Source organism: Periplaneta americana, chromosome 9 (assembly GCF_040183065.1).
Source record: "Periplaneta americana isolate PAMFEO1 chromosome 9, P.americana_PAMFEO1_priV1, whole genome shotgun sequence".
NCBI lineage: Eukaryota > Metazoa > Arthropoda > Insecta > Blattodea > Blattidae > Periplaneta > Periplaneta americana.
The window spans coordinates 104378344-104403519 of NC_091125.1; the positions used below are offsets into that span (position 1 = coordinate 104378344).

The 25176-nt window shown below is 34.5% G+C and overlaps 3 protein-coding genes across 6 annotated transcripts in view; 2 read left to right on the forward strand and 1 right to left on the reverse strand.

Annotated features, from left to right (window-relative positions):
* Positions 1–12417, forward strand: part of LOC138706347 (nose resistant to fluoxetine protein 6-like) — a 54301-nt gene extending 41884 nt beyond the window's left edge. Inside the window, exons 11-14 of the mRNA XM_069835519.1 lie at positions 587–776; positions 5091–5233; positions 9508–9616; positions 12182–12417. Of these exons, the coding sequence (XP_069691620.1) occupies positions 587–776; positions 5091–5233; positions 9508–9616; positions 12182–12261 (522 nt within the window). The 3' untranslated portion in view covers positions 12262–12417. The remainder of the gene's footprint in view (positions 1–586; positions 777–5090; positions 5234–9507; positions 9617–12181) is intronic.
* Bap111 (Brahma associated protein 111kD) overlaps positions 1–25176 on the reverse strand; it is a 643372-nt gene that overhangs the window by 268305 nt on the left and 349891 nt on the right. The window lies entirely within an intron of this gene.
* LOC138706344 (nose resistant to fluoxetine protein 6-like) overlaps positions 23039–25176 on the forward strand; it is a 93247-nt gene continuing 91109 nt past the window's right edge. For both annotated transcript variants that reach the window (XM_069835514.1, XM_069835515.1), the window contains exon 1: positions 23039–23147. In XM_069835514.1, coding sequence (XP_069691615.1) covers positions 23140–23147 — 8 coding nt within the window. In that variant the 5' untranslated portion in view covers positions 23039–23139. The remainder of the gene's footprint in view (positions 23148–25176) is intronic.

Consider the following 25176-nt stretch of genomic DNA (forward strand, 5'->3'; position numbering starts at 1 on the left):
TATAAAAATACATTTGATTACATTAATTTTTAATGTATATCACAGGCAGCGGTACGCATAAGATCTGAAACCTGTGAACAAAGAATAAAGACGTTTCACGAAATCCAAAACATTGCATAAATATCTTGACACTTTTTTCTTTAATCCATCATTTATATTTTATGGTCCGTTCTTTCACCACTAATTGGGAACCACTGGTGTACAGTATATGCTCATGAAATGGAAAAGCGCTGTAAGATGTGCATAGCTTTCCCAGCAATTTAATTCGAAAACGAAAAGTCATATGTCATAATGCCGAACTCAACACTTATACATAGGAATAGAGTCCTCGAACTTCACAAACAACCATATTACTGTGTTTGATCGCAAATGGTAAATCGATGACGAGTAACACATGAAATACTGTCTATGTCATCGATAATTTCATTTACATAATTATATCAAAATTTGTTTTTTTTTTTTAATTCAGTCCTCCGAAGGTGTAATTTGGTATAATTTTTTGTCATGATGCCATAGTTGCGTCTGATTCGAAAATATTTTACATTATTAATACTAATTTTTTTTCTACTTCTCACTTTGGTTTCAGGTCATTGTCACTTTAGGATGGGTGCTGACAATCATTGCACTGATTATAGTATATTGCAGCCTGTATCCTTTTCTACAAAAGGACTACAAATATGATCCTCTTCAGGCAGCGTTCTATTGTGCTTTAGGACGTCCCGTATGGTCTCTTGGTATGGCTTGGATCATGTTCGCCTGCGTGTCTGGCTATGGAGGTATTAAGCTCCGTGCTTTTTAGGTTATAATTGAGGCACTCAGAAGCAAAGTGATACAAGTGACATTTAATACGTTTTGAGATAAATGACTTTGAAGTTGAAAAAAAAAAGTTAAAAAATCTGGTACGGGACTAAGTTGATGTAAATTTACAGTTGTATATGTTGGTATCTATTTTTTAACTTCTAAATATAAATTATCTATTCTAAAACAATTTAGGTGAAATAGGGACCTAAAGCCACTTGTATTATTTTTGTGAAGAAGTAATATAAGTACAACGGTTTTCAGTGAAATTGTGAGATGAAGTAGGAGTAAAATGGATACTAATAAAGGTAAACGTAGCCCCTTCACATGCCATAAAGGCACTTGGGGGGACATGGAGGTAGAGCCCCATGCTTTCTTGATATCGGCACTAGAATGAGGTGGTGTGAAAAGGATATCAATAAGTACAGTTTCCCTGGAAAAGGATGAGACGATTGAATATTCCTAAGTCTCAGAGGTAAGACACTGCGCATGATCGGACACCAGAGCACTGATACACAAGATAACGAATATTGAGTTACTTAAATGCAGGCTATTTGGTTTGTTACTGCCATCGTTCCGAAATTCACTTCAAATATTGCAAAAAATATGATAATATTACGTAAATAAAATATAAATATATACATAAATCGTGTAGTTAAATCGACAATGGACCTTCATGACTAGATCGACACTCCGCACAGAAAGGAAAGCTTTCGTGTCGTTTCAATAGCTCAGACGCTAAGACTTCTGCCTGTTGTGTAGAAGAGAGCGAGTTCGATTCTTAGTCTACATCAACGATTTTTTTTTGTCTAAATAATGTTGAAATAGCTAAGTAACGTTGAAATAGAGTTCTATAAAGTCCTGAGATTAAGTGTTAATGATCACAGACAATACAAAATTACAAGTTATAATATTATAAACGTTAATCTAGTGAATGCATTTATATACACACACATATACAATGTAAATGCATATATATTAAAAACTAACAATTAAAATGAAATTAAAAAATATTCCTAAGCCACACAGACAAACTTTTACAAAGGTTTAGAGTCCTTAGGCTATGTCATTTGTTGAGTAATTATTACAATATTTTACTAGTAGCTTTCCCATATGAATAAGAAATGCACTCGCACAAAACACTTTTTGTTAAAAGTGTGGCTTTAGATTATTTCATTCTCACCCCTTCAGTTGATTTTAACTATTTTATCTACGTGTTTCCAATAGTGTTTAATTTAATGTGCATTCAATTTTATTCATGTTATGATTGAATGAAAAAGCAATGTTGCAGTTATTGACTAATTACATATATTAATACTAATTATTAAATGCATCTGTTAAGTAACCAATTGCAGTATCTTTTGCAAAATCTTTAATGTTTAAGTTGTCAATAATATTTCTGTACCATATACTATAAGACGTTAAAAGAATTTGCAATAGATTTGGAATCCTCTACATTATAATATCTTGTTTTAATGAAAACATATTTTCTTTCTTAGAATATCTACAAGGTTAACTTTAATAATATTCCGAATAGCTTTAATTGCATTATCTGAATTTTGTACTTTTCTATTCAAATGTATTCTAAGTCCCTCTTTCATAATTTGTGATAAATTACACTGTACTTCTTGTAGTATTTAAGAACATGAGGATCATTACATTGCAGCTCATTACATAGAGATTCTTCTTTTTAATACACGAGATTTTTAAGTCCCTGCGTTATATACATGTTTTTACTTTTGAATTTTTTCACAACATTGAGTGGAGAATATCCACTGAAGTGATTATGAAATTAAGTGAAAAATTCAATACATTTACTCTTAATATCAGTAGTACCAGTATCATATACGTTTTTCCAAGATTCATTTTGTAGACATAAATGTAAATAATCACTAGATACAGCATTTACGACCCTTTTTTAGTTTTTAAAATAATATTTTGAAATTGTTCAGTGACATTGGAAACACTTAGGATTTGTTTATCATGTTCAGACAAGCCATTGATTATAGATTCTGTCGAATAGAAATTCAGTATAATTCTGTGTACAAAACTTTTATCAATGGCTACTTCAGTTTGTATGCTGGTGGGAAAATTACGCTCCGACTAAGGTTGTCAGTTTCAGGGAGTGAATTTAATTTACTTTTACGGAAAAGTTCCGAGACATAATTTGTATTTATGTCACTACAGAATAGCCACCTATGCCCACCGACGCCCTCGAAATCGAGACGAATTGTGGAATCAAGTTGTTGACACCTGGGAAGATCTCGCCGGGATCAGAACCTATTCCACAATCTCTTGACATCCATGCCGGATTGACTTAGAGCTGTAATAGAAGCTGATGGCATGTGGAAAAGATTTTAAGTTACCAAGTCTCTTTTTGTTTCTTATGATTATTGTTTGAGGAAGAATACTTTTAACTTCCAAGTAAGATTTTTTGACGAGGTTCAGCCCACTTGTAAGACCCACAAATTGGGCATAAATTATTCCATATTTTTCGACAAATTAGACAGTCGAGGAGCTCTGAAGAAATTAATTACACCTCAATAAAAAAAGTTTTACCTGGGATCGAACACGAGACGTTTCGGTTATATAGTGGAACCGACACCCTACTACATGAGCTACCGAGACAAGACAGTGACAGCAGCAGTCCAGAATGTAGATCCCATAGCAGGCGTTTGCCATTCGGTACAGAGATGCAATGATATTTTGTGACTCGAGCTATGTTGTGAAATCGTGGCCTTAAATAGCTATCTTCTTCGTGATTCTTATTCTGGTCCTTTTCCTTGTTGTGGTCCTTGTAACAATTCTTGTTGTATATGTCATGGTATTTATTGTTACGTCGATATCGAGTGAACCGCGCTGTAGAACTTTAACTTCCGACGACCAAGAGTCGTCTCATTCCTTTTAAGGGTAACTGTACATTTCTAAATTAAAATTGATGTTTTACAGAAAGTGACGAATTAAAAAACTTGAGATAATTATCGATACTGACCTTTTGGCAATTAATATATATTATTCTATCAATGTTCTACTTGCATCAGAATGAACTACATGGAATTTAATGAAAGGCTTTTATTATTATAGAGGACGCTTTCCAGAAAAGTGGAATTATTTGCGTGGTAATTTCCGCATTGAAGTGCCCAAATATCTAAGGTAGGCCTACGTTAAGGAGCTCTTGAAGACCAATACAATCCATCTTGACACTTTTACAAATTGTTATTGTTTCTTAAAGACAATTTTGAAAAAGCAGAGTAAGTTCAGCTACATTGACTGATAGGTGCAAACAAGCTTCGTTTTGATTACCCCGACTTTCTGCCCAGAGACCAGCTAGGTTACGAGCGACGAGCTCGGTAAACAGCCAGGCTCCGTCTTGACGTATCCTTGAGACAGGGCTCCCGTCCGACCGAAATGTCGGCCAAGGGCAAGCTAAACTACCGCTGGAGTTCCGCCGTACTCCGTTCCACAGATAATCCACTCACTCTGTATATATAGGGCGGATGGTAACCACTGCACTAAAATGAAACTGCTAACAGAGCATGAGGAGAGATTTGAAAAATCTAAATAAGTTTTTTCTGTAACATTCACCGTTTAGAGGAAATCGTTATGTTTTTATGAAACATTCGAAAACATCACGGCTACTGCAACAACTCTAGCAAGCACAGCCTGCAATCCTTACCTTTCCCTCCCCCTCTGCTGTACTCAGTCGGAGACACCCGACAGTGTGCTGCATTGCGAGATTTATTTCAACGATTTTCGCAATTATTCAATTTAAATTCATGGCTAAAGGGTTTAATTCGCAAAAAAAAATATTAAAGATTATTTTTACCTATCTGCTTGTATAGCAATCAGCCATTTCTGTCTGGTCGTTACCACAATAGAACGCTGTAAACACTGGGCAAAGACTATGTTTTTCCTGCTTAACGGTGTTTCATCGAAGGAAAAGTGTAATAAACGTATTGTTATATTTAACATGTAGAATCACCTCTCAAATTTAGGTGCATCGGTCCCCTTCTACTGTGTATAATTAAATTGTGCTTTACTCCAAGTCCAACCGTGGAAAATAACTCTTGGTAACGGAACCAACAGGTGGCTTCCCCTTTTCCGCATTACCTCATAATGGAGCTGATATATTATAGCTCCGAAAATTTGTATGCCTCTACATTATTTTATAACACGGTGCAGATGCCCAAAAGCTTGTACCACGTTGCCCAAAATGGGAATCTCAAATTGGTACCGTAATAACAACAATACTATGACATTTATACTGGTATTATTCTTTTTTTTTTTATCAGGTATCGCAAACACTATTCTTTCTTGGAAGATTTGGCGACCACTAGGTCGTCTGACCTTCGCTATGTATATCTTCCACTACGAAATCATATTTGGACGTCTAGCCAGAGCAAGAGTGCCTGTGTACCACAGTATTACCGATATGGTAAGTTTCATATACTTTATTTTGACTTCATTTACTTTTTCTGTATAATTCAGTATTTCAGTTTGATTTATAGTGAAGTGGAAGAGAAGGCCCGATGGCTTTAACTCATTCCTAATAAATAATTTTATTTCTCCAGGGTGGACCGTAAGTAATGTCATTAATTTCAAGGGGTCATTTTTTGATATATTTGAAACAAAAAGTGTAATATAATTTTACTCGTTTTTGCTTCAATTTCGAAATAAAAATTGTTTATATAAAACATTTCATAGCGCTTTTTGGGAAAGCCATTTATTGAATTCCCAATATGCTCATTAAATTTAAGAGAACTGTGTATTGTGATGATAAATGATTGAACGAATTTTAGTTTTGTCTTGTATATGTGCAGAAATTTGATCCGAACGAATGTAACATTTAAAAATTCCTTTGCAGAACGAAAAGTTACATTTGCTCAAATAAAATTTCTGCACATTTAAATGACAAAATTAAATTCTTTCGATAATCTATCATAATACACTGCTCTTTTAAATTAACTGAGCCTATTGGGAATTAAATCAATGGCTTTCCAAAACCATGCTATGAAATGTTTCACATAGGCTGAAATAACTTTTATCTCGACAAGGAAGCAAAAACGGACAAAATTATATTAAACTTTTAGTTTGAAATATCTCAAAGAATAACGGCCTGAAGTTGATGACATTACTTACGGTTCACTCTGTAATTATGTAAATTAACTCAGTATATAAAATATCTAATATATAGATAACAATATTCACTTTCATGAAAACGTTTGTAGTTAAATAGATATTAGAATTTATAATAATTATAGCTTATGTTCTGTGTCGTTGTTACTCAACAAACGATAGGCGTACCCTTAGGAGTACTTGGAGAGGACTGAACGGGTACAATTTTCTGCCTACGATATTGCTAATATACAGTAATATTATATTAGCATAATGAGTAGCCTATATTATACCCATTGGGGACTACTATTAGACGATACCGAATAAATTATTAGAAAATTATTTTGCGTTGTCTGTGTATGGTAATGTAGTGCTTTTGCCTGTCGGTTGAAAAAATAACAATTTTTTCATCTTGCGCAGCGTTAAAATACTAAAGCTATCTACTTCCGTCTAGAGTTCTCTCACACCGATCATCTACCTATAAGCTTATCTTGCAAATCATCTATATTCCGTGGTTCTGATGGTAAATTATCTCTTTGTATCTTACGCAGAGTTCTCTATAGAGTTTCTTCCCTTGGTAGATCCACATTTGTTTCACTGGAACTCGTGACGCTGGGTAATGACTATAGGTGGTGCATCTAAAGTTCGCGCATTTTCCTTCATAAACTCCACGCGTTCTGTGGCGTGGATCCTTCCCTATTATGGCGCGTAACTGGAATATTAAGATGTGCCGTTGACAATATTGATGTTTTTTCATGCGATATGGTTATAGTAGAGTTGCTTCTTCCACGCTGGTCACATCTCCAAATGATACAGGGTTCGCGGACTTTATGTTTGATATACATTTAACATTCATGTAGTAGTTTCTCATGCTCCTAATGCTTCTTGTGAAACGAAATTCCTCAATCTTCATCATTACAATAGTTTAACTGCAATCGAAAATAAATAAGACATTAAACTTTAAACAAAAAAATTAATTGCGTAACTTTGGAAACAAACAATTATATTATGCATAGGATATTTAAAAAAAAACAATATTTAGCCTACCTATTTTACTGTGTCCAGTGGCGAAATGTAATCGGTGACTACAAGTCCGGTGGCGAAAATTTAATTGGTGACCAAAAGTCCGGTGACGAAAATTTAATCGGTGACCAAAATTCCGGTGGCGAAAATTTAAGGGGAGAGGATGGTATTTTTGATGAAAAATGACTAAATTAAAAAAAATTCTTTAAAATACCCTGTGATATGTGTGGATCGTCATTTTTAAACTTCCTGCATTATGGATTTTTAAATCACTCGCCCACTTTTATTGTTATTTCCGGTAAATTAAATTTTCAAAAAATTTATTTTTCTTTAAAATACTCTTTGATATGTGTGGAATGCATTGCATAACATTTTGTGGGTATTTGTGCCCTTATCGGATGCTGAGACATCATTTTTAAACTTCCTGCGCTATGGATTTTTAAATCATACGCCCGCTTTTATCGGTTTCCAGCAACTTCATTTTTTTGCTACATTACCAGACAAATTGAATATAATTTCTGAACTATTAAAGATACATGCATGAAAATTAGAACACACATTCTTTAGACTATTAGGAAACTTTTCTCTGTAACAGAATTTTGTTAAATGATTTCATTTTAAAAATACGTCCGTTTTGTTTGCAAGAAAGGAAATCAGAAAATGGTTACTAAATTTGAATTGTTTATTTTACAAACGTAGGGACTATTATCAAAATTCTGTTACAGACAGTTTGTAGAACATACTTTTTCAAATACATTGCAAAAACTGTTTGAATCTATCTTTAAAAACGGTTTAGATATATCGGTTTTAGTACAATCCTGCATTGGGTATACTTTTTTCAAATTTGGGTCCCCAAATAATTTTTTTTTTTCAAAATATTTTTATTTGGTTGACTTGCCACAGCTATGAGCTCTCTACATACAACAAATTAATAATTTACACCAGATAGGAAAAAAGTTAAAAAAAATACCATCCTCTCCCCTTAATCGGTGACTAAAAGTCCGGTGACGAAACTGTAATCGGTGACGAAATAGTATAATAATTATCACAGTTCCGGTGACGAGAATTTCTAGACCCGTATAATGGTATGCCTATCTGTATTTCAAAAGTTCAAGTATTGAAACTAAAGCGATATTTTAACAAAAATGCGTAACTACACTGTGTCGTTCAGTTCATAATGAACTATTTACTTGATCAATTTTTACTATTCATTACAGTTACACTTTCATTTCAGGATTGATGGCTGCACATAATTAGCTCAGATAATAACAATTTAGTAGTCGTGTTTAGAAATTATTTTTTATTTTCATCAACATACAATTCATCGGTTTAAATAAAGAAGAGAAAATTATTTACTACTCTTCTTTTTAAGGGACACTAAGACTAAGAGTTAAAAAAATGATCAAAAATTAATTTTCGATTTTTTGTGCGAAAATATTCCTTGAGCAGTTAGGAAGTTCAGAGTAAGAGGTGTTTTACCGCTAAGTCTTCTATGTGGTCCAGAAACGATTTTTATATAAGCTTGCTTCATACGTGAGTAGGTCACAAATTTACCTTTTTCTCGAAACTACAATTTTAGACGTTTAAAATGCTCCATGTGCATGTGGTTTTCATAAAATTCAATGAAAATATTCGTACGTGTCCATTCATACAACGTTCTAACGTTAAGAAATCTTAAGTAGGCCTATCTTGAAAATTACGAACTAAAATGATTATATGTAAATAAAAAATGAATAAATAAATGTTTCATATTTCAAAAATTTATTGTAGCTAACCTAACCTCAAAGTTAGAATATTGTCCGTGGACCAAGGAAAAAATAGGAATTTGCTTATTTAAATGTAACACGCATGGAACATTGATTACAATCACTAATTTGCATAATTAAAATAAAATTAACTTTCAAAATAGCAGTCCGATTGAGCTGAAAGTTTGCACACATCATAATGCATCTAACACACAGTTAAAGAATGAAATAGATGGAATTAAAATGGTAAAAATGTCAAAATTCAGCGATTTAATGAATTTTAGTAATACATTCTTTTCTGCGCATGTGCTTGCCCCATTATTTTATTCCTGGCCGTTCACACTCATTAAATAGTCAATGTGCTAAAGATTTATAGCAATAGGTAGACAAACTGGAATTATGTTATACTTTGATTACATACTGTATTTATTCAAGTACGTTGCTCATGTATGTCTTAATATTCTCAACTTATTGTACCACATAATTTCTGCATCGGCAACATTTTCGAAGATGCAGGATATAATCAGAAATGAATGTAAAGAGCATCTGAAGATATTAATAAAAACTCTCTCTCTCTCTCTCTCTCTCTCTCTCTCTGTCTGAACACACAGATTTTTGTTCACGAGCCACCACTGCTTTTGAATAATATGTAAGAGAATAGTTAGTTTGATGAAATTGTAAGCTAATTTATAAGCGAGTTTTAAGTCTTGGGACATTCACCAGGAAATAGTCCAGACCTCCCAAAATCTTTACTTACTAACAGTTCTTATCCCCATAATACATTTTTTTTCGTGTCTTTATGATACAGTTGTACTTTGATTTTCAGGCAGGAGTATTCTTTGAAAACCTCGTGCTGACAATTCTAGTCGCCTTTGTCGTGACGCTTGCAATTGAATCACCAATCGTGCAGATTGAGAAATTAGTGTACGCAAAAGGTAATGTTTGTTTTTTTAAGTAATGGATCCTTCTCTCCATTTCATCTTCAATGTTGTTAGCATTTTTATTTAACAGTACACATTGAAAGCAACTTTCATGTGATCACCGAGCAAAGAAGTACCGGCTGAGACAACGTATGACAAATAGTAGACGGGGACTGGAACCCAATTCTTTTGTAAGGAAAATATGCAATGTCATTCAAAAGGTGCCTGAAATTTTAAAGTTTTATAATAATTATAATATATGGGGTAGGAGAAATAAAAACATTGCTGTGTTTGCTAAACAATAAGGTTTTTGTCAAGGAAGTGGATGATGAGAAGCGGACCATATATCTTCCTTGAATTCCTCACTTAAGTGAGAGATATGATATTCTTGATTATACATGGAAAGTAACTTTTTGTTGCTCGTGTGACACATTTTAAGTGGATTAAAGACCAACTCCAACTTGGATTGAAGAGATTCAGATATAAGGAAATTTAAGGAGGAGGTCCATGTTCCATTCGCAGTTACGGAAATTTAACCAGAAGTTTTAATGAATATAGTTCTCTTGCTAATAAGAAGAAATCTGAATACCGAAGGTAATCAATGGTCACTGCTGCTGAGGTGCTTCATACGAGTAATGAAATAAGTAGAAATAATTACTATGGAATTAATAGTGTTAGGTGTGCAGGCATCTTCAAATGTGTTAGAGCAGAGTTTTGGAATTTCTAAGAAAATATGCTAGTCTATACACATATAAACTAAAACCAGCTTCCGTACTCAAAGAAAGTATAGGATTATGTTTTATGTTAGCAGAGATTCAATGTAATCGTTGGATGGACAAAGTTTTCGGGTTATTCTACCATGTAGTGGTTTACAGTACACGTGAAAGAAAATCTTTATTTATTAGCCATAAAGAAATTAGCTCAAAGAATACTTCTTTTAAAGTTGCTAGTAATCTCTCACTAATTTCAGAGATTACTCTGTTTTCCTGTGAGACTACTGAGCGAAATATTTCAACTAATTTACGCGTTCAAAAATATATTCTTACCAGACATTTTTTCGAGTATGGATGTTCTTGTATGATCAGCAAATATATATTCTATTTCGTTTTCATCTGTTGTTAAGCCCATTTTATTAGCAGCTTTCTTCAACATAAAATTCCCCCGTACTGATGATAAATTTCCATTGATGATAACAATATCGTCTGCAAATGTTAAAATTTTTATACTCTATATCTATAACATTTGGTGTTACAGACCTGAATTTCAGATATCATATTGATTTCACAAGGTTAATATTATAAAGAAGACAACAATTTCTTCTAAACATTTTGTTGAGTTCATTTATGAACAATTTTCACGTCAGAGTAATTAATATTTCCAATTTAAAATATTCAGATAAAGAACTACTACGTATAATTAGCTCAATTCTATCCGTTACAAAAACAGAAGGAAAATATGGCTTAGTTTCCTATACAAATTAATTATTATCTATTATGTATTGGTCAGCATATTAACCGTTAGCCAGGGAGAGCTTGTACTGTGGCCTCCTAAATCACTGGATTTAAATTCGATAGACTTCTGTGTTTGAGGCCATGTAAAAAGTCTGGTTTACACTTCTGAGGTCAACACACTTCAGGAATTGGGCTTAGGATTGAATATGCCTTTCAGTAAATAAGGAATGATACAGGAACTGCCCGAGAGTATTAGCAGCTCACTACAGAAAACAGCATAACGTTGCTTTCAGATGCATGGATAACATTTTGAACACCTGCTCCAGGTAAAATTCAGTTCGAGATATCTACACTCTGCTCTTAATCAAAGAGAAATCTCAACAGAAAATATGCATTTTCTTGACAATGGTTAATTTGTGGACCAATGTGTACTGGAGCTTATTTGCTTGTACTTTTCATCTGCATATTATTGACCAACACTTTTGAAATAACCTGTATTGGTGTTTAGTAAATTAAGTCTACTTCATATACTCGTATGTAATCTTTGAAATGATAGATCAAGAATAGTTGATAAATAGTAATATTCCTCATAACACGTTAAAACAACTCAATTCTTGTGAAGCGTGTAATGAGAAAGTATGTGTCACATTCGTGGTAATCATTGTTTTCTTCTTCTTTTTCTTCTTCTTCTTCCCTTCAAGTATTAGGCCATATGGCTTGTTACGATTTCAAAGTTGAATTTTCAATCCAGCGCTTTTTTTTGCACGACCGAGAGATCTCTTCCCGTTTGGACGATAGTGGAGCATGACTTTTGGGATTCTATCTCTACACATGCGATGCAGATGATTTATCCAGTTGTTCAGATAAAGTTTTACGTGATTAATTACAGGTTCTAGTTGTAATTCTTCCATTACATCTTCATTGCGTTTGTGATTCCATTTCATATATCCCGCTGTATATCTCATAAATTTCATTTCATTGGCCGTTCATTGTTTTCATATTAAATGTGTAATGTTCACTTTTCGCTGAATTACAGCTATAGTTGTAATTTCTCATATGATACAATTTTATGATTATGCTTGTGGAGTACTGTAAGTTTTTTTAAATATGTGCTTTTGTAAACTTTCAGATCGCAGCAAAGTGTTTAAAAACAAAAATGTGCTTGAAAGTGTTTCTGTTCATACGCTGAAGACAGAAAAACCAGAATGAAGTTTATGTCTCTTTTCAAGATTACTGAAGATGTGAGAAACATATTAGTTTTAAAAGAATATATTTATTTAATTATTGCATCTTGCTCATATCCATGCTGTAACACAAGTAAACATACTAATGTATTTCTTAAAATATACTGTTGTTAACAATGAATGACTATATTTCATTATTTATATGTTATTTTACATTGTTTTAGTTTTCTCTTTGGTGATCGTCTTTTAAAATGTTACAAGTTTATATAAAAAGCAATTGCCTTCGGAAACACTATAAATCTACAAGATAACCATAACTGAAAGCAAATATAAATGTTAATCTCAATGTGCCAAGTTAAGTTATTAAATTATTCAAATTACAAAACAAAGTATTAACAACTCTATACTGAAAAATCTACCGATTTCTATATTGTACTGTGATAATCAAAGCTCGGAAATTGGGGACTTGTGTCTTTGCACGTGGCTAAGCGATCGGACTTCAATGTCAACAAACTCCCGCTTGCAGCAAGGAAGTACGGCCAGTCTGCTACAAAAGTGGTTTCTGGCTGGAACAACACATTGATAGTATTACGGTAGGTTGAAACATGTAATTTATAGCATAGATATAATAAAACTTGACGATATGTGTCAGAGGAAGAACAATTGTTTGTATGCATCTGAAGTCTGATTAGTGGAATATGTAGCTGATCGGCGATGTATGCATTGGAGAGAGAAAAGAACTGGCCATCCTACCCCATTATCTCCTGGCCTAGTTGCTTTATTGGTGTTACTTATGAGATTCAAACCTATCTTCGGACAGTTGACTAAACAACATCAACAACAACATATAATAAAAATAAACTTACTTACTTACTGGCTTTTAAGGAACCCGGAGGTTCATTGCCCCCCTCATATAAGCCCGCCATTGGTCCCTATCCTGAGCAAGATTAATCCAGTCTCTATCATCATAGTCCACCTCCCTCAAATCCATTTTAATATTATCTTCCCATCTACGTCTCGGCCTCCCCAAAGGTCTTTTCCCCTCTGGCCTCCCAACTAACACTCTATATGCATTTCTGGATTCGCCCATACGTGCTACATGCCCTGCCCATCTCAAACGTCTGGATTTTATGTTCCTAATTATGTCAGGTGAAGAATACAATGCGTGCAGGTCTGCGTTGTGTAACTTTCTCCATTCTCCTGTAACTTCATCCCTTTTAGCCCCAAATATTTTCCTAAGAACCTTATTATCAAAAACCCTCAATCTCTGTTCCTCTCTCAAAGTGAAAGTCCAAGTTTCACAGTCATACAGAACAACCGGTAATATAACTGTTTTATAAATTCTAACTTTCAGATTTTTTGACAGCAGACTAGATGACAAAAGCGTCTCAGCCGAATAATAACAGGCATTTCCCATATTTATTCTGCGTTTAATTTCCTCCCGAGTGTCATTTACATTTGTTACTGTTGCTCCAAGATATTTGAATTTTTCCACCTCTTCGAAGTATAAATCTCCAACTTTTATAGTTTCATTTCGTACAATATTCTGATCACGAGACATAATCATATACTTAGTCTTTTAGGGATTTACTTCCAACCCTATCTCTTTACTTGCTTCAAATAGAATTTCCGCGTTTTCCCTAATCGTTTGTGGATTTTCTCCTAACACATTCACGTCATCCGCATAGACAAGAAGTTGATGTAACCCGTTCAATTCCAAACCTTCTGTGTTATCCTGAACTTTCCTAATGGCATATTCTAGAAATAAACATGAGAAATATATCAAATTTCCTATTCTGCTCTGTGCATTTTATTACAGTGTATGACTACTTAGATTCGAAGATTTTCTAACCCATAACATATTCGCCTGTTAGCTAAACATGATTTGAAACGAGAAAAATTTATTTCCACGTCACATGAAGTGACGGGATCAAACTTAAAATACTGAATGTTTTCACTGTCATTGTTTTCCGTTCGATTTTCAGCGGTTGATAGCTGTTCTCGTATCTGAGAAAGACAAGTACTATATATTCTAAATTTTTCTGGAAAATAGTTTTCAATTTTTGTGTCACCACTAAGGCAGGTCCCTATATGACTTGATCCATGGCTATGGACAAATCTTTCATCAATTTAAGAGACTGCAATGCCTTTCAATGAATGCCCGTTTCCAACCTCTAGTTTGTGTGTGGCACAACTTACAAAATATAAACTCTTCATTCGAAGAAAATAATGTATCTCCTCCGAATTCCTCCACGAAATTCTGTACCTATGTATTTTCAAACTTCTGTAATACCCATTCAAATAACATGTGTTTTCTAATTTCTCAAATAGACCGTTTACCTGTAAATCTATGAATGTCACTGGCTTCGACACGACACAGTTTCGTCGTCCCTCTTCCTGTCATTGGAAGTGACTACTTTCTTAGTACAGATCGATTATTAAAGTCCTGACAGCTCAGTGACGTGAAAGAGGGGAAGTAATCGGAGGAGTGGGGAGAGTTCCGGAGTAGAGATAAGGGCGAGAAGTCGGTAAAGGCAAGCGAGTGAATAAACCAAACACCCCTTGGCGTAACTAAATGGACTCGCCTGTCCCACGCGCACATCTCCGGTGACTGTCAGGACTAAATAATCGTACTGTACACACGACTGTCCCTGAGCACTTGCAGAGTGAGCTTTGTGTGTGTGTGCCTGTAACCCTACTCATGCGTACGACACACAAGTGCCCAAGTTCCGAGCTTTGGTGATAATGCATATTTTCTCTTCAAAATTAAGGGATAAGAGGATATTAGCACGAGTATTTTACATTTGTTCAAAGGATAGAATATCTTTAAATAGCTCGTCTGTGAATTTAATATATATGTTGCCAGGCGCCCTCTGCTAGATGTAATGAAGGACTCTGGCAGGTATCGTTTCCTCAGAGTTTCTGTGCCTTCACACTCCGACAAAATATGACGGCATGTCTCGCCTCTACCGCATAGAGAACATATTCTCGTCCATTTCAAGTAGCACACACACATACCTCCTCTTAAAATAATAAATTATGGTTCATTTAACGACGCTCGCAACTGCAGAGGTTATATCAGCGTCGCCGGTGTGCCGGAATTTTGTCCTGCGGGAGTTGTTTTAGATGTCAGTAAATGTACTGACATGAGCCTGTCGCATTTAAACACACTTAAATGCCATCGACCTCGGCCAGAATCGAACCCGCAACCTCGAGCATAGAAGGCAGCGCTTTATACCAACTACGCTACCGAGGGCGACCCCTCCCCTTATCAGTAGCATATTTCAAAATATCGAACCGCGCCAGCATCCTCACAAGGTTGCCACGATTTATGCCCCAGTCCTGCATATTTAATAACCTCGGATTTTTAGGCTCGAATAGGATAGTTTGCAACAATTTTATATAAAAGTCCTTAAATGTATGCAACACAAGAAACTCTCGAACGATGATATTGCCGAAAACTAGATGCATTAAAGAACGTATGTTTCAACCTACGCTAAACGAGCCTAAAAATTCGAGGTCTTATGTCTATGCGTCGAAAATTCAGTATGACACTGAATCGAGCTTGTGGACTGTATGGAAACTATACTGCAATGAATAGTATGTTCATGCAATTTTTCCAAAGATATGCGTGATTTAGCAACTAGCTCCGAAATTACTTGCCTATACCAATATTACCCTGTTCAACATCCACTTGAAGAATTTACTGAAGAACTGTTTCCAGAACACGGGAGGAGTGATAGTAGGAGGAAGAAGAATAAAGTGTGTAAGATTTGTTGATGATATGGCGTTGTTAGCAAAAGAGCAGACGATACTAAGGGATATGGTACTGGAGCTAAATGACAGCTGTGAGCAATATGGAATGAAGATAAATGCTAACAAGACGAAGACCATGGTCACAGGAAGAAAAATAAAGAAGGTAAAGTTGCGAATTCTAAATGAGGTAGTAGACTAAGTGTACGGCTTCAAATATTTGGGGTGTACTATAAGCAGTAACATGAGCTGCTGCCAGGAAGTCAAAAGGAGAGTAGCAATGGCAAAGGAAGCTTTTAATTGAAAGGAGCATCTTATGTGGACCTCTGGAAAAAGAACTAAGAAAGAGACTAGTGAAGTGCTTTGTGTGAAGTGTAGCATTGTATGGAGCAGAAACATGGAAATTACGACGAAGTGAAGAGAAACGAATAGAAGCATTTGAAGTATGGATATGGAGAAGGATGGAGCATATGAAATAGACAGAGTAAGAAACGAAGCTATGTTACAAAGAGTGGATAAATAAAAAATAATGCTGAAACTGATCAGAAAGAGGAAAAGGAACTGGCTGAGTCACTGGTTGGAAAGAAACTGCCTACTGGAAGATGCACTGGAAAGAATGGTGAATGGGAGAAGAGTTCGGGGCAGAAGAAGATATCAGATGATAGACGACATTAAGATATATGTATCATATGCGGAGACAAAGAGGAAGGCAGAAAATAGGAAAGACTGGAGAATGCTGGGTTTGCAGCGAAAGATCTGCCCTTGGGCAGAACACTATGAATGAATGAATGAATGAATGAATGATTATCAATATTGAACACTCATGGATAAGAAACACTTTTGAATTTGATGGTGTATAACCACTCTTATCTGAGAAAGATCAAGTTGCACTTGCTGACGGATTTTTGATGGTTAATTGAAACACTCGTCAGAGAATGTATGGTTCTGGGTGAAGGTTTTTTTTTCTGATTACGAAATGTTAGATGATAAGGTTTTCAAACTTCCAATTATATCTTTTGTTCCACATGAGCAATTATTTAAAGCTAGATTTTCATCCAGATTCGAGACTAAACCTATCAAATAGCAAATCTGATGAGAAAAAGTCAGTTCAGCAAACACAGGAACATTATTTCGCACAGGTTGAGCATTTACTGGATGTCATACTTAGTTGACTTCTAATAAAAGTTAGTAAAATTAAATTTGTCCATTTTATTTATTGAACCACTTTCATTTTCATTCTAAGGTCCGTTTTTACTTATTAAAGGTTATCTCTCAAAGTATTCAAAAGACTACCGTAAAGATGTCAAAATTCTCAAAAACCAGCAGGTTCACGGCTTGACTTTTCGAAAATCAAAGGTCCGCAATTCTTATCTAAATGAGAACAACTCTGTTAAGATACATCTGTTGAAAATATGAAAACTTGCAATAGCTTAAGGGGTTAGGTACAGCTTACAGCAGTAAAATGTTTGAAAATATTCAACATTTTTACCCTCCATTACTGTATCTAGTACAATAATGAAAATTGGTATATGTAAAACACTGTCCTTCTGCTATATGAAAATAATATTTTTTACTATTTAAAAACAAAATTATTTATATATGAAGAGTCCACTGCAAGAATGATGGATGTCACTTTCTTGTCGAAAATGAACCAAGACTGTCAATGCATAGCTTAAGACATATAGAATGTACATACAGAGTTACATGGCATTAACATTGATAGTAATTGTTCAGTAATGATCGGAAAATCACAGTTAAGCTTTGAGCGCTAAGCATTTCAAACTTTCAATTGCTTCTCCTGCAAAATGTATTCCAAATGACATCCATCATTCTTGCAGTGGACTCTTCATATATATATTTTTTTCAATATTATCAAAATAGTGGTAGTTTACTGTGCAGTGATGAAGCTTTTCTCTCATAACTCATAAACATATTAACTTTTTCAGGTTCTCTCTCTCTCTCTTATTTTAATGCTGAAACTCATATTTACAATATCATGTTCTTTCAACTACATTCCTTAACAAATAATATATATTTTTTTAATTTTGTGTCACAAGAAAATACTAATATTTGACCATTTTTAAAATGAATATGTTTTTTATCAGACAATCTATCAAAGGTAGAGAACTGATCTTGCATCATATTTTAGATATGATAAGCATAAATACACACAAACAATTTCATCACAGAATGTTGGATCGTTTTTGAGTTATGTGGGAAATGCTTCATCATTGCATAGTGAACTGAATTTTGAAAAAAAAAAATGTGAACAATTTTTTTAGATCGTAAAAATATTTTTTTTTTCATACAGCAGGACAGTGTTTTACACGTACCAATTTTCATTATTATATAAGATACAGTAATGGAGGAGTTATGTGGGAAACGCTTCATCATTGCATAGTGAACTGAATTTTGAAAAAAAAAATGTGAACAATTTTTTTAGATCGTAAAAATATATTTTTTTTTTCATACAGCAGGACAGTGTTTTACACGTACTAATTTTCATTACTATATAAGATACAGTAATGGAGGGAAAAATGATGACTATATTCAAAATTTTACTGCTGTAAGCTGTACAGTACCTAACCCCTTAAGTTCATTGTTTTTTACTCGTGGCAAGTATATCTGTGTTATCATATATTATGCAATGCCTTTTTCATGGAAATGTATAGGAAAAAGGGTATTTATTCCTGAAATATCATACATATTGAAAGATAATAATATATAGGTATTGTACAAGAAATTCGATAAGCAAGAGTACGTTACTATCATCAGCGTGTGACGTAGGAAATGGTTAAACTGGTTAGGTAACTGACATTCTACGGATAACGTTACTATCTGAAATACTTAAAGCGCTATGATTAATAACTTATTTACTTCACGTACTTCCTATAAGAAATGCTCTTTTCAGCAGAATAATTTGATCTTCTACACAAATGCCTCTTTAATAGGTAGGTATGCATTCTTTCCAATGTCGGTTTACGTGTAGAGCATAGATATTTGGTCGTGTGTAAACCATTAGGTAGATATTCTAGTCTATGCTGACCACACGTTGTGAGAGTCTTATTGTGTGCCACCTGTCACACTCGAACTAGGATCACTTGTCAAGTTATCAGTTAATGTCGGATATGAATGCAATAAACAGACTCTGTATGCGGCTATAGGCTATCTAACATATTTTACCAACATTTTAAGTAGGACATCAAATGTCACAACAAAATAAATCAAAGGTGCCTGCCTCAAAAACGATAAAAATGGAAACAGCCGCAGGCACTGAACAATTTCTGAAGGATTTCCAATTTGAATATATTGAAATTACGAATTACATATGCACATTTAAAAAAATAGTTTACATCCAAAAGAACAGATGCGCGTGCTGGGACAGTTCCAATTACATAATATACTGTACAGTAATACTAGAAGTTATATGATGTAATTAAAATTTTAATTATACATTGAGAAAAAACATTAGTTAAAAATAATGGGCAGCTTCAATTTAAAGAAATGTAATACAGTAAAACCTCGTTAATCCGGACTAACTGAAATGACCTTACAGAACAGTAGAAAGTGCATTAAAACTCCGTTTATAGCAACAATTTATTTTTAATACTATAGTTGTAATTATTGTAATTCCATAGTTCTAATGTATAAAAGTAAGTCTCAAAAAAAGTTTTTTTTTTTTTAATTTTTCCAAACTCATAGTGTTTTTGGCTGTCCGGATTAAGCGAAGTCCGGCTTATCGGAGTTCGGATTAACGAGGTTTTACTGTATTTAATTCTTTTACTGTAAATTGGTTTTACTAATATTGCGCATGTTGGAGTGTAACCATTTGAGTGTGCTGATTACAGATCTGAAGTTCGTTTTTTATCACGTCACAATTTTTAAATAACAACATTTTTAATTCTTAATACATTTAGATCCATTTTATATATTTTATTGTGCTTTTGCTATTGAACAAAAACGAGTGTACCAACCCTAATTTGTGTGTGCTGATTACAGATCTGAAGTCCGTTTTTTCTGTCATATCAACATTTTAAAATAATAATATCTGACGCATTATAACATTTTGAGAACATTTTGTAGCGCAGGCTTCAATGATACGGTTCTTTAAATGTTCCACATTCTCAATTTTCTCTTCATTCTACCAAGCTCTTTATGTAGCCCCAAAAGAAAAAAATCAAGGGGTGTTAAATCTGGAGACCTGGACGGCCATTCTAATGGGCCACGTCGACCAATCAAATGTCCGGGGAACTATTCGTTAGTCTGGTGCAACATTTCTGTGGCTTAACCTATTTCAGAACGAAGAATGATATCAATTCTTTCCTCTATAGATACTGTAATCACGAAAATCAAGAAATTTGTCATAGGAAAGCTTCAAATAATCACAAAAATACATTGAAACTGTCACATGTTAATCAAACAATAAAGCAGGAAAAGTTAATTACCAGAATTGCATAAAAATACCGTTTTCAAAGCCTCCTTAGTACTGTACCATATTACAAAATATCTGTATATGCAGTAACTAATGTTTGTATCATTATTACAGTTATCTTTAAATAACTTGAAAATAATTAGAGATATCTCAAAACCGATTGCACCATTGTTTTTCTCATAAAAGTTCACATGATTTTGAGTACCTACATGACCTCCTTTCCATTTAAAATTTTAAAGTTGCATTCAAAATGGCTGCTTTTGAGACAGCTGAGGGCTAGAATCGAATGTGTCACTGGTAGAACATTTGGTCTTACAAATACTGGTAACACCTATAATAATCGAAAATCAAGCATATGGAAGATATTTATATAGATATATAACAAATTTTTTCCACAGATCACTTTTCAGATCTAATGACGTCCTTAATTTGTATCTGTGGCTTATAAGGTTAGCTTCCACAACCTGTCTAGTTCCCCATCCTTGTTTACCGTGACAACTGTCACGAGTGTGTTTCGCTCGTCGCGAGCATCATTCTTTCTAAGTTTAGTGGCAAGCGATAAAGCCTCTTAAGGCCCATTCACAATGAAAATTAAACATAACCGTAACATAAACACAGAAGTTTGCGGCCAGGTTATCAAATGGGATCATTCACAATGACTCACATAAACATTGACATAAACATTGCCGTTAGACGTTAACATGAAAGTTTGCAAACTCCAAACTTTCATGCTTATGCTTACGTGATTTGCAAGCAGTACACAATCGTGGAGCGCTGATGTATACGACAGAATATGAGGAAATGGTGTCGTTGTTATATTTCTATGGTTACCAAGTATCTTTGAGGTTATGTTTATGTTCCCAACGTGAATGTTCTTAATTTTACCGTAACGTTTACATTTTTAAGTTAACGCTTACGTTACGTTTAATTTTCATTGTAAATGAGCCTTTACACTCGCAGCATCTAGTGGTTTAATAGCCAACTACATGATCATTTTCTTACGCTGGAGCGAAATTAGTAGGCCCCGAGAAAAGTATTGCTATCAGCTTAGTATGCAACATAGCATACCTGCTTTGAGAGGGATGGGGTAAATAACGATAGACAGCGTGACGCTGTCAGTAGTACAGTTTGGTTCATGAGAAATTAGGTAATACATGAAAGTCTCATTATTTGTGCGTCCTTTTGACTAGTTTCCAGTGAGTAGCTATGAAGCTTACAAAGTGCAATTCTAATTTATTCTCATTAAGAGGTCTAAATATTTCATTGCACTTGACATACTGGTAATAATATTATTTACATATTGAAGCGTTGCAATGAACTACCAATATCATTTTCAAATTTCTGAGCGAAAATCCCTTTCTGTTATCTGACAGCAATATTCTATACTTAGAAAATGTACGCTCCACATCTGCAGATACAACCGGAGCATATTAAAAAATTTCACATCACTACAGCTTATATTAACACTACTAGAAGAACATTTATTTGACAGAACATGAGCAATTTTACTAAGGGTCTGGTATCCATCATTTGCGTCCAACATTGTTTTCATCTTTGCAGATACACGTTTCCCAACATCATTTTCAACGCGATTCAAGTTACTAATAATATTTGCTAGCAAGTGTATTTGAGTCACGAGTTCTGCACCAGATTCTTCTAAAGCTTCAATAGCAGCTGGCAAAAACCCAAAAGTTGACGTAATATACTTTAGATCATGTTCAATGTCTGTATTATTAAAGAGTTCTTGAGGAACCTTGATTGCTGCTGCATCACTTGAAGGAAATGACTGAATCACGTTCTTTACAAATTCAAAATTGTCATACAAAACAGTTCATTACCATGGATTGAAAACACATTTTCTCCATATTGAGGAACATATTTCCTTAGTCCTTCTACCTTGCGTACTTTTGGTCTCGGCATTCTGAAGACACGTGTCGACTGCTTTTGGCTGCGTTGTACTAAGCTACCCCGGCACTACTCCTACCTGCACAGTGAGTCCTCTGTCCCTATAAGCAATACTTTCTCCGGGGTCTAGAGATTAGTAAATGCAGGACTCCAGTTTGTACTGTTCAATGGGGTCTTTGTCCCGACTACTTCATTTTCAGTCCACATTATCATATTTAAGGCAAGTCACAAAGTTAATATATATTTGTAATTGAAGTTGAATTTGTATTTCAGGAAGAGTAATACTGCTTTAGGCTAATGTGAGTCAAGAGAAAAATAAAAAAGATTAGAGCATTAAAACGGGAGATACGATACCGTGTCGCGGAACTATAAGAATACGAGTGCATGCAAGAAGCGGCACAAGCAGCATCGACTTTCAAGTCGTAAACGAGGAAAAAGCGAAACGAACGATTATCACAACGTTTCTTAAAGAAAGAAAATTAGCTTAAATATTCATTTTTTTCAATTCAAGCACCATGACTTGAGACGATTCCCTTGGGAGTAGGACATTTCTCCGTATCGCCGCATAAATTACTACTAGTCGGACGACTATGTAATTAAGAATGATAAGTGGCCATGAAGATATCTGTTACGATATCCTGTTCATTTCGCGCAGGGGAGTAACGATAATGCAATTTTTAGTAAATATGATACGTTTTTATGTCGTCAGCGTGTGAGATAACTTAAAATCTAAACAAGAAACACAACAGTGGCATTCTACATTCTATCGTGGCGTTGTATTTACAGTCAGTTGTACAAACGAGAAGCAGAACCATGTTTAAGTAAGTGTTCACAAGACAATCTTACTCTATCTTTGAAATTATTGGTGAATGTCATGTAGGCTATAGGAGATATATTTAGACTTCTTCTGTTATACTTTTGTTGGTGAAATGAATAAAAAATGTGCTAATAATTTCATATATTTCACTAAATTTGAACATGGTTTTCGTAAAATAGATGCAGTTATATTAAAATATTTACTAAGACAATTTGAGCGTGGTGCCGACCACACCACCTCATTCTAGTGCCGAGGTCATGGAAAGCATGGGGCTCTACCTCTTTGCCCCCCAAGTGCCTTCATGGCATGTTACGGGGATACCTTTACCTTTACTTTTACTAAGACAATATATTATTATGCTCATCTCATAATTCGATTTCAGTTACACGTTTGTCTAAAGAAGTATCAGGTTTCGAAAAAATCAAAATATGGACTTTCGGATCTCTTCAAGGGCTGTAATATTGTGGCGTAATATTTCAGATATACACAAACCGACGATTACAAGTTAAATTATATCGAAGGGTACATCTGATACACGTAATGTATTTTTTGTAGATGAAATAATTCTCAAGATATTTGAATCAACTTTCTATTTTTAAATGGGAATCAACTATGTTTTGTGTTGCAAATGATGCGTTAGCTTTGTCTAATAACAACTGGATACTTTACTGAATGCTTGAATAACAACGGTAAGAGTAACTTAAACATAACGTCGTTGTTCCTGCAATAACTCCTCTGCGTTATCGATTTTCAGATTTTTGCTGTATTAAATAACTTAAATAGTCATACAGCAAATAATAAAATCTCCTATACGTAATTATATTTCTTTGTTTCGAAAATGTAAAAATTCACAGTCTCCTATGTATGGCTGCCATGGGATGAATAAATATGTTTTTTCTTCCTACTGAACAAATTTATATTTTGCACATAGGAGTTATTGCAGGAACAACGACGATAAGCAATATCTGACCAAGGATCGAACAGAGGGAGGACAATTCTGGTTAGATTTGTGCGTCAATTATATCACAATCACAATGCACTGTACATTTTTATACTAGGAAATATTACACATGGTGAAGTGAGACATAATTAGTGTACAATAACAAATAAAGAATTATTCTAAAAAAAAAAATCTTCGGTGTGCAATCAGATTTCTCGACGATGTCTTATCGTTCAATTGTCCAGTACAGAACTTAAGAAATAAGGGTTGTATTGAGTAGCGTACAGTACTATGGGTATGTTCGATCTTCAATTACGTTAGCATTATGAACTATACATAAGGAAGGGTACGTCAGACATTGTTTATGTTTATTCTTACCGGTGACATTCAAACAGTCAGTAAAGTAGGCAGTTGTTATTAGACAGTGCTAATACAACATTTGCAATACCAAACATAGTTGGTTTCCATTTAGAAAAAGGAAGTTGACTCTAATATCTTGAAAATTACTTCATCTACAAAAAATACATTATGTATATCAGATGTTCCCTTCGATGTAATTTAACTTGTAATTGTCGGTTTGTGTATATCTGAAATATTTCACAAGGTATCGGAGGTGAAAAAAAGTGAAGTGGGTCACCCTGTATGCTACAGAAATAAAAAAAAGAGTGTCTAGAAGATACAGTGTGTCCCGCGTCGTAGCATCGTGGTCTAAGGTGTTATGCCTGGACTCGTGTTGATTCGAGTTCTCCTAGGGAAGAAATTTTCCCTTGATATTCCTATCTCGGCCAGTGCTTGGGTCCGGCTTCCACGCAGCATTGTGATGAATTTAAGTAACAAAATCCGGTTTCGAAAACAAACTATAACAGCTAAGGAATTATCGTTCTGACCACACGTTACCCTCGTTCTGGTTGAGTGATCCTACATCTCTTCTGAGACACGTGGATGTGACACGAGTAGTCGGATGGTCGGACTTGGCCCTTCATGGACTGTTGCACCATGGATTATTTGGTTTTGTCTAGAAGATATGATTTCTTAGGGTAAGTGAAGGTATTAACGCCATCAATTCAAAAAAGAGTTACAACTGAGCAGAAAT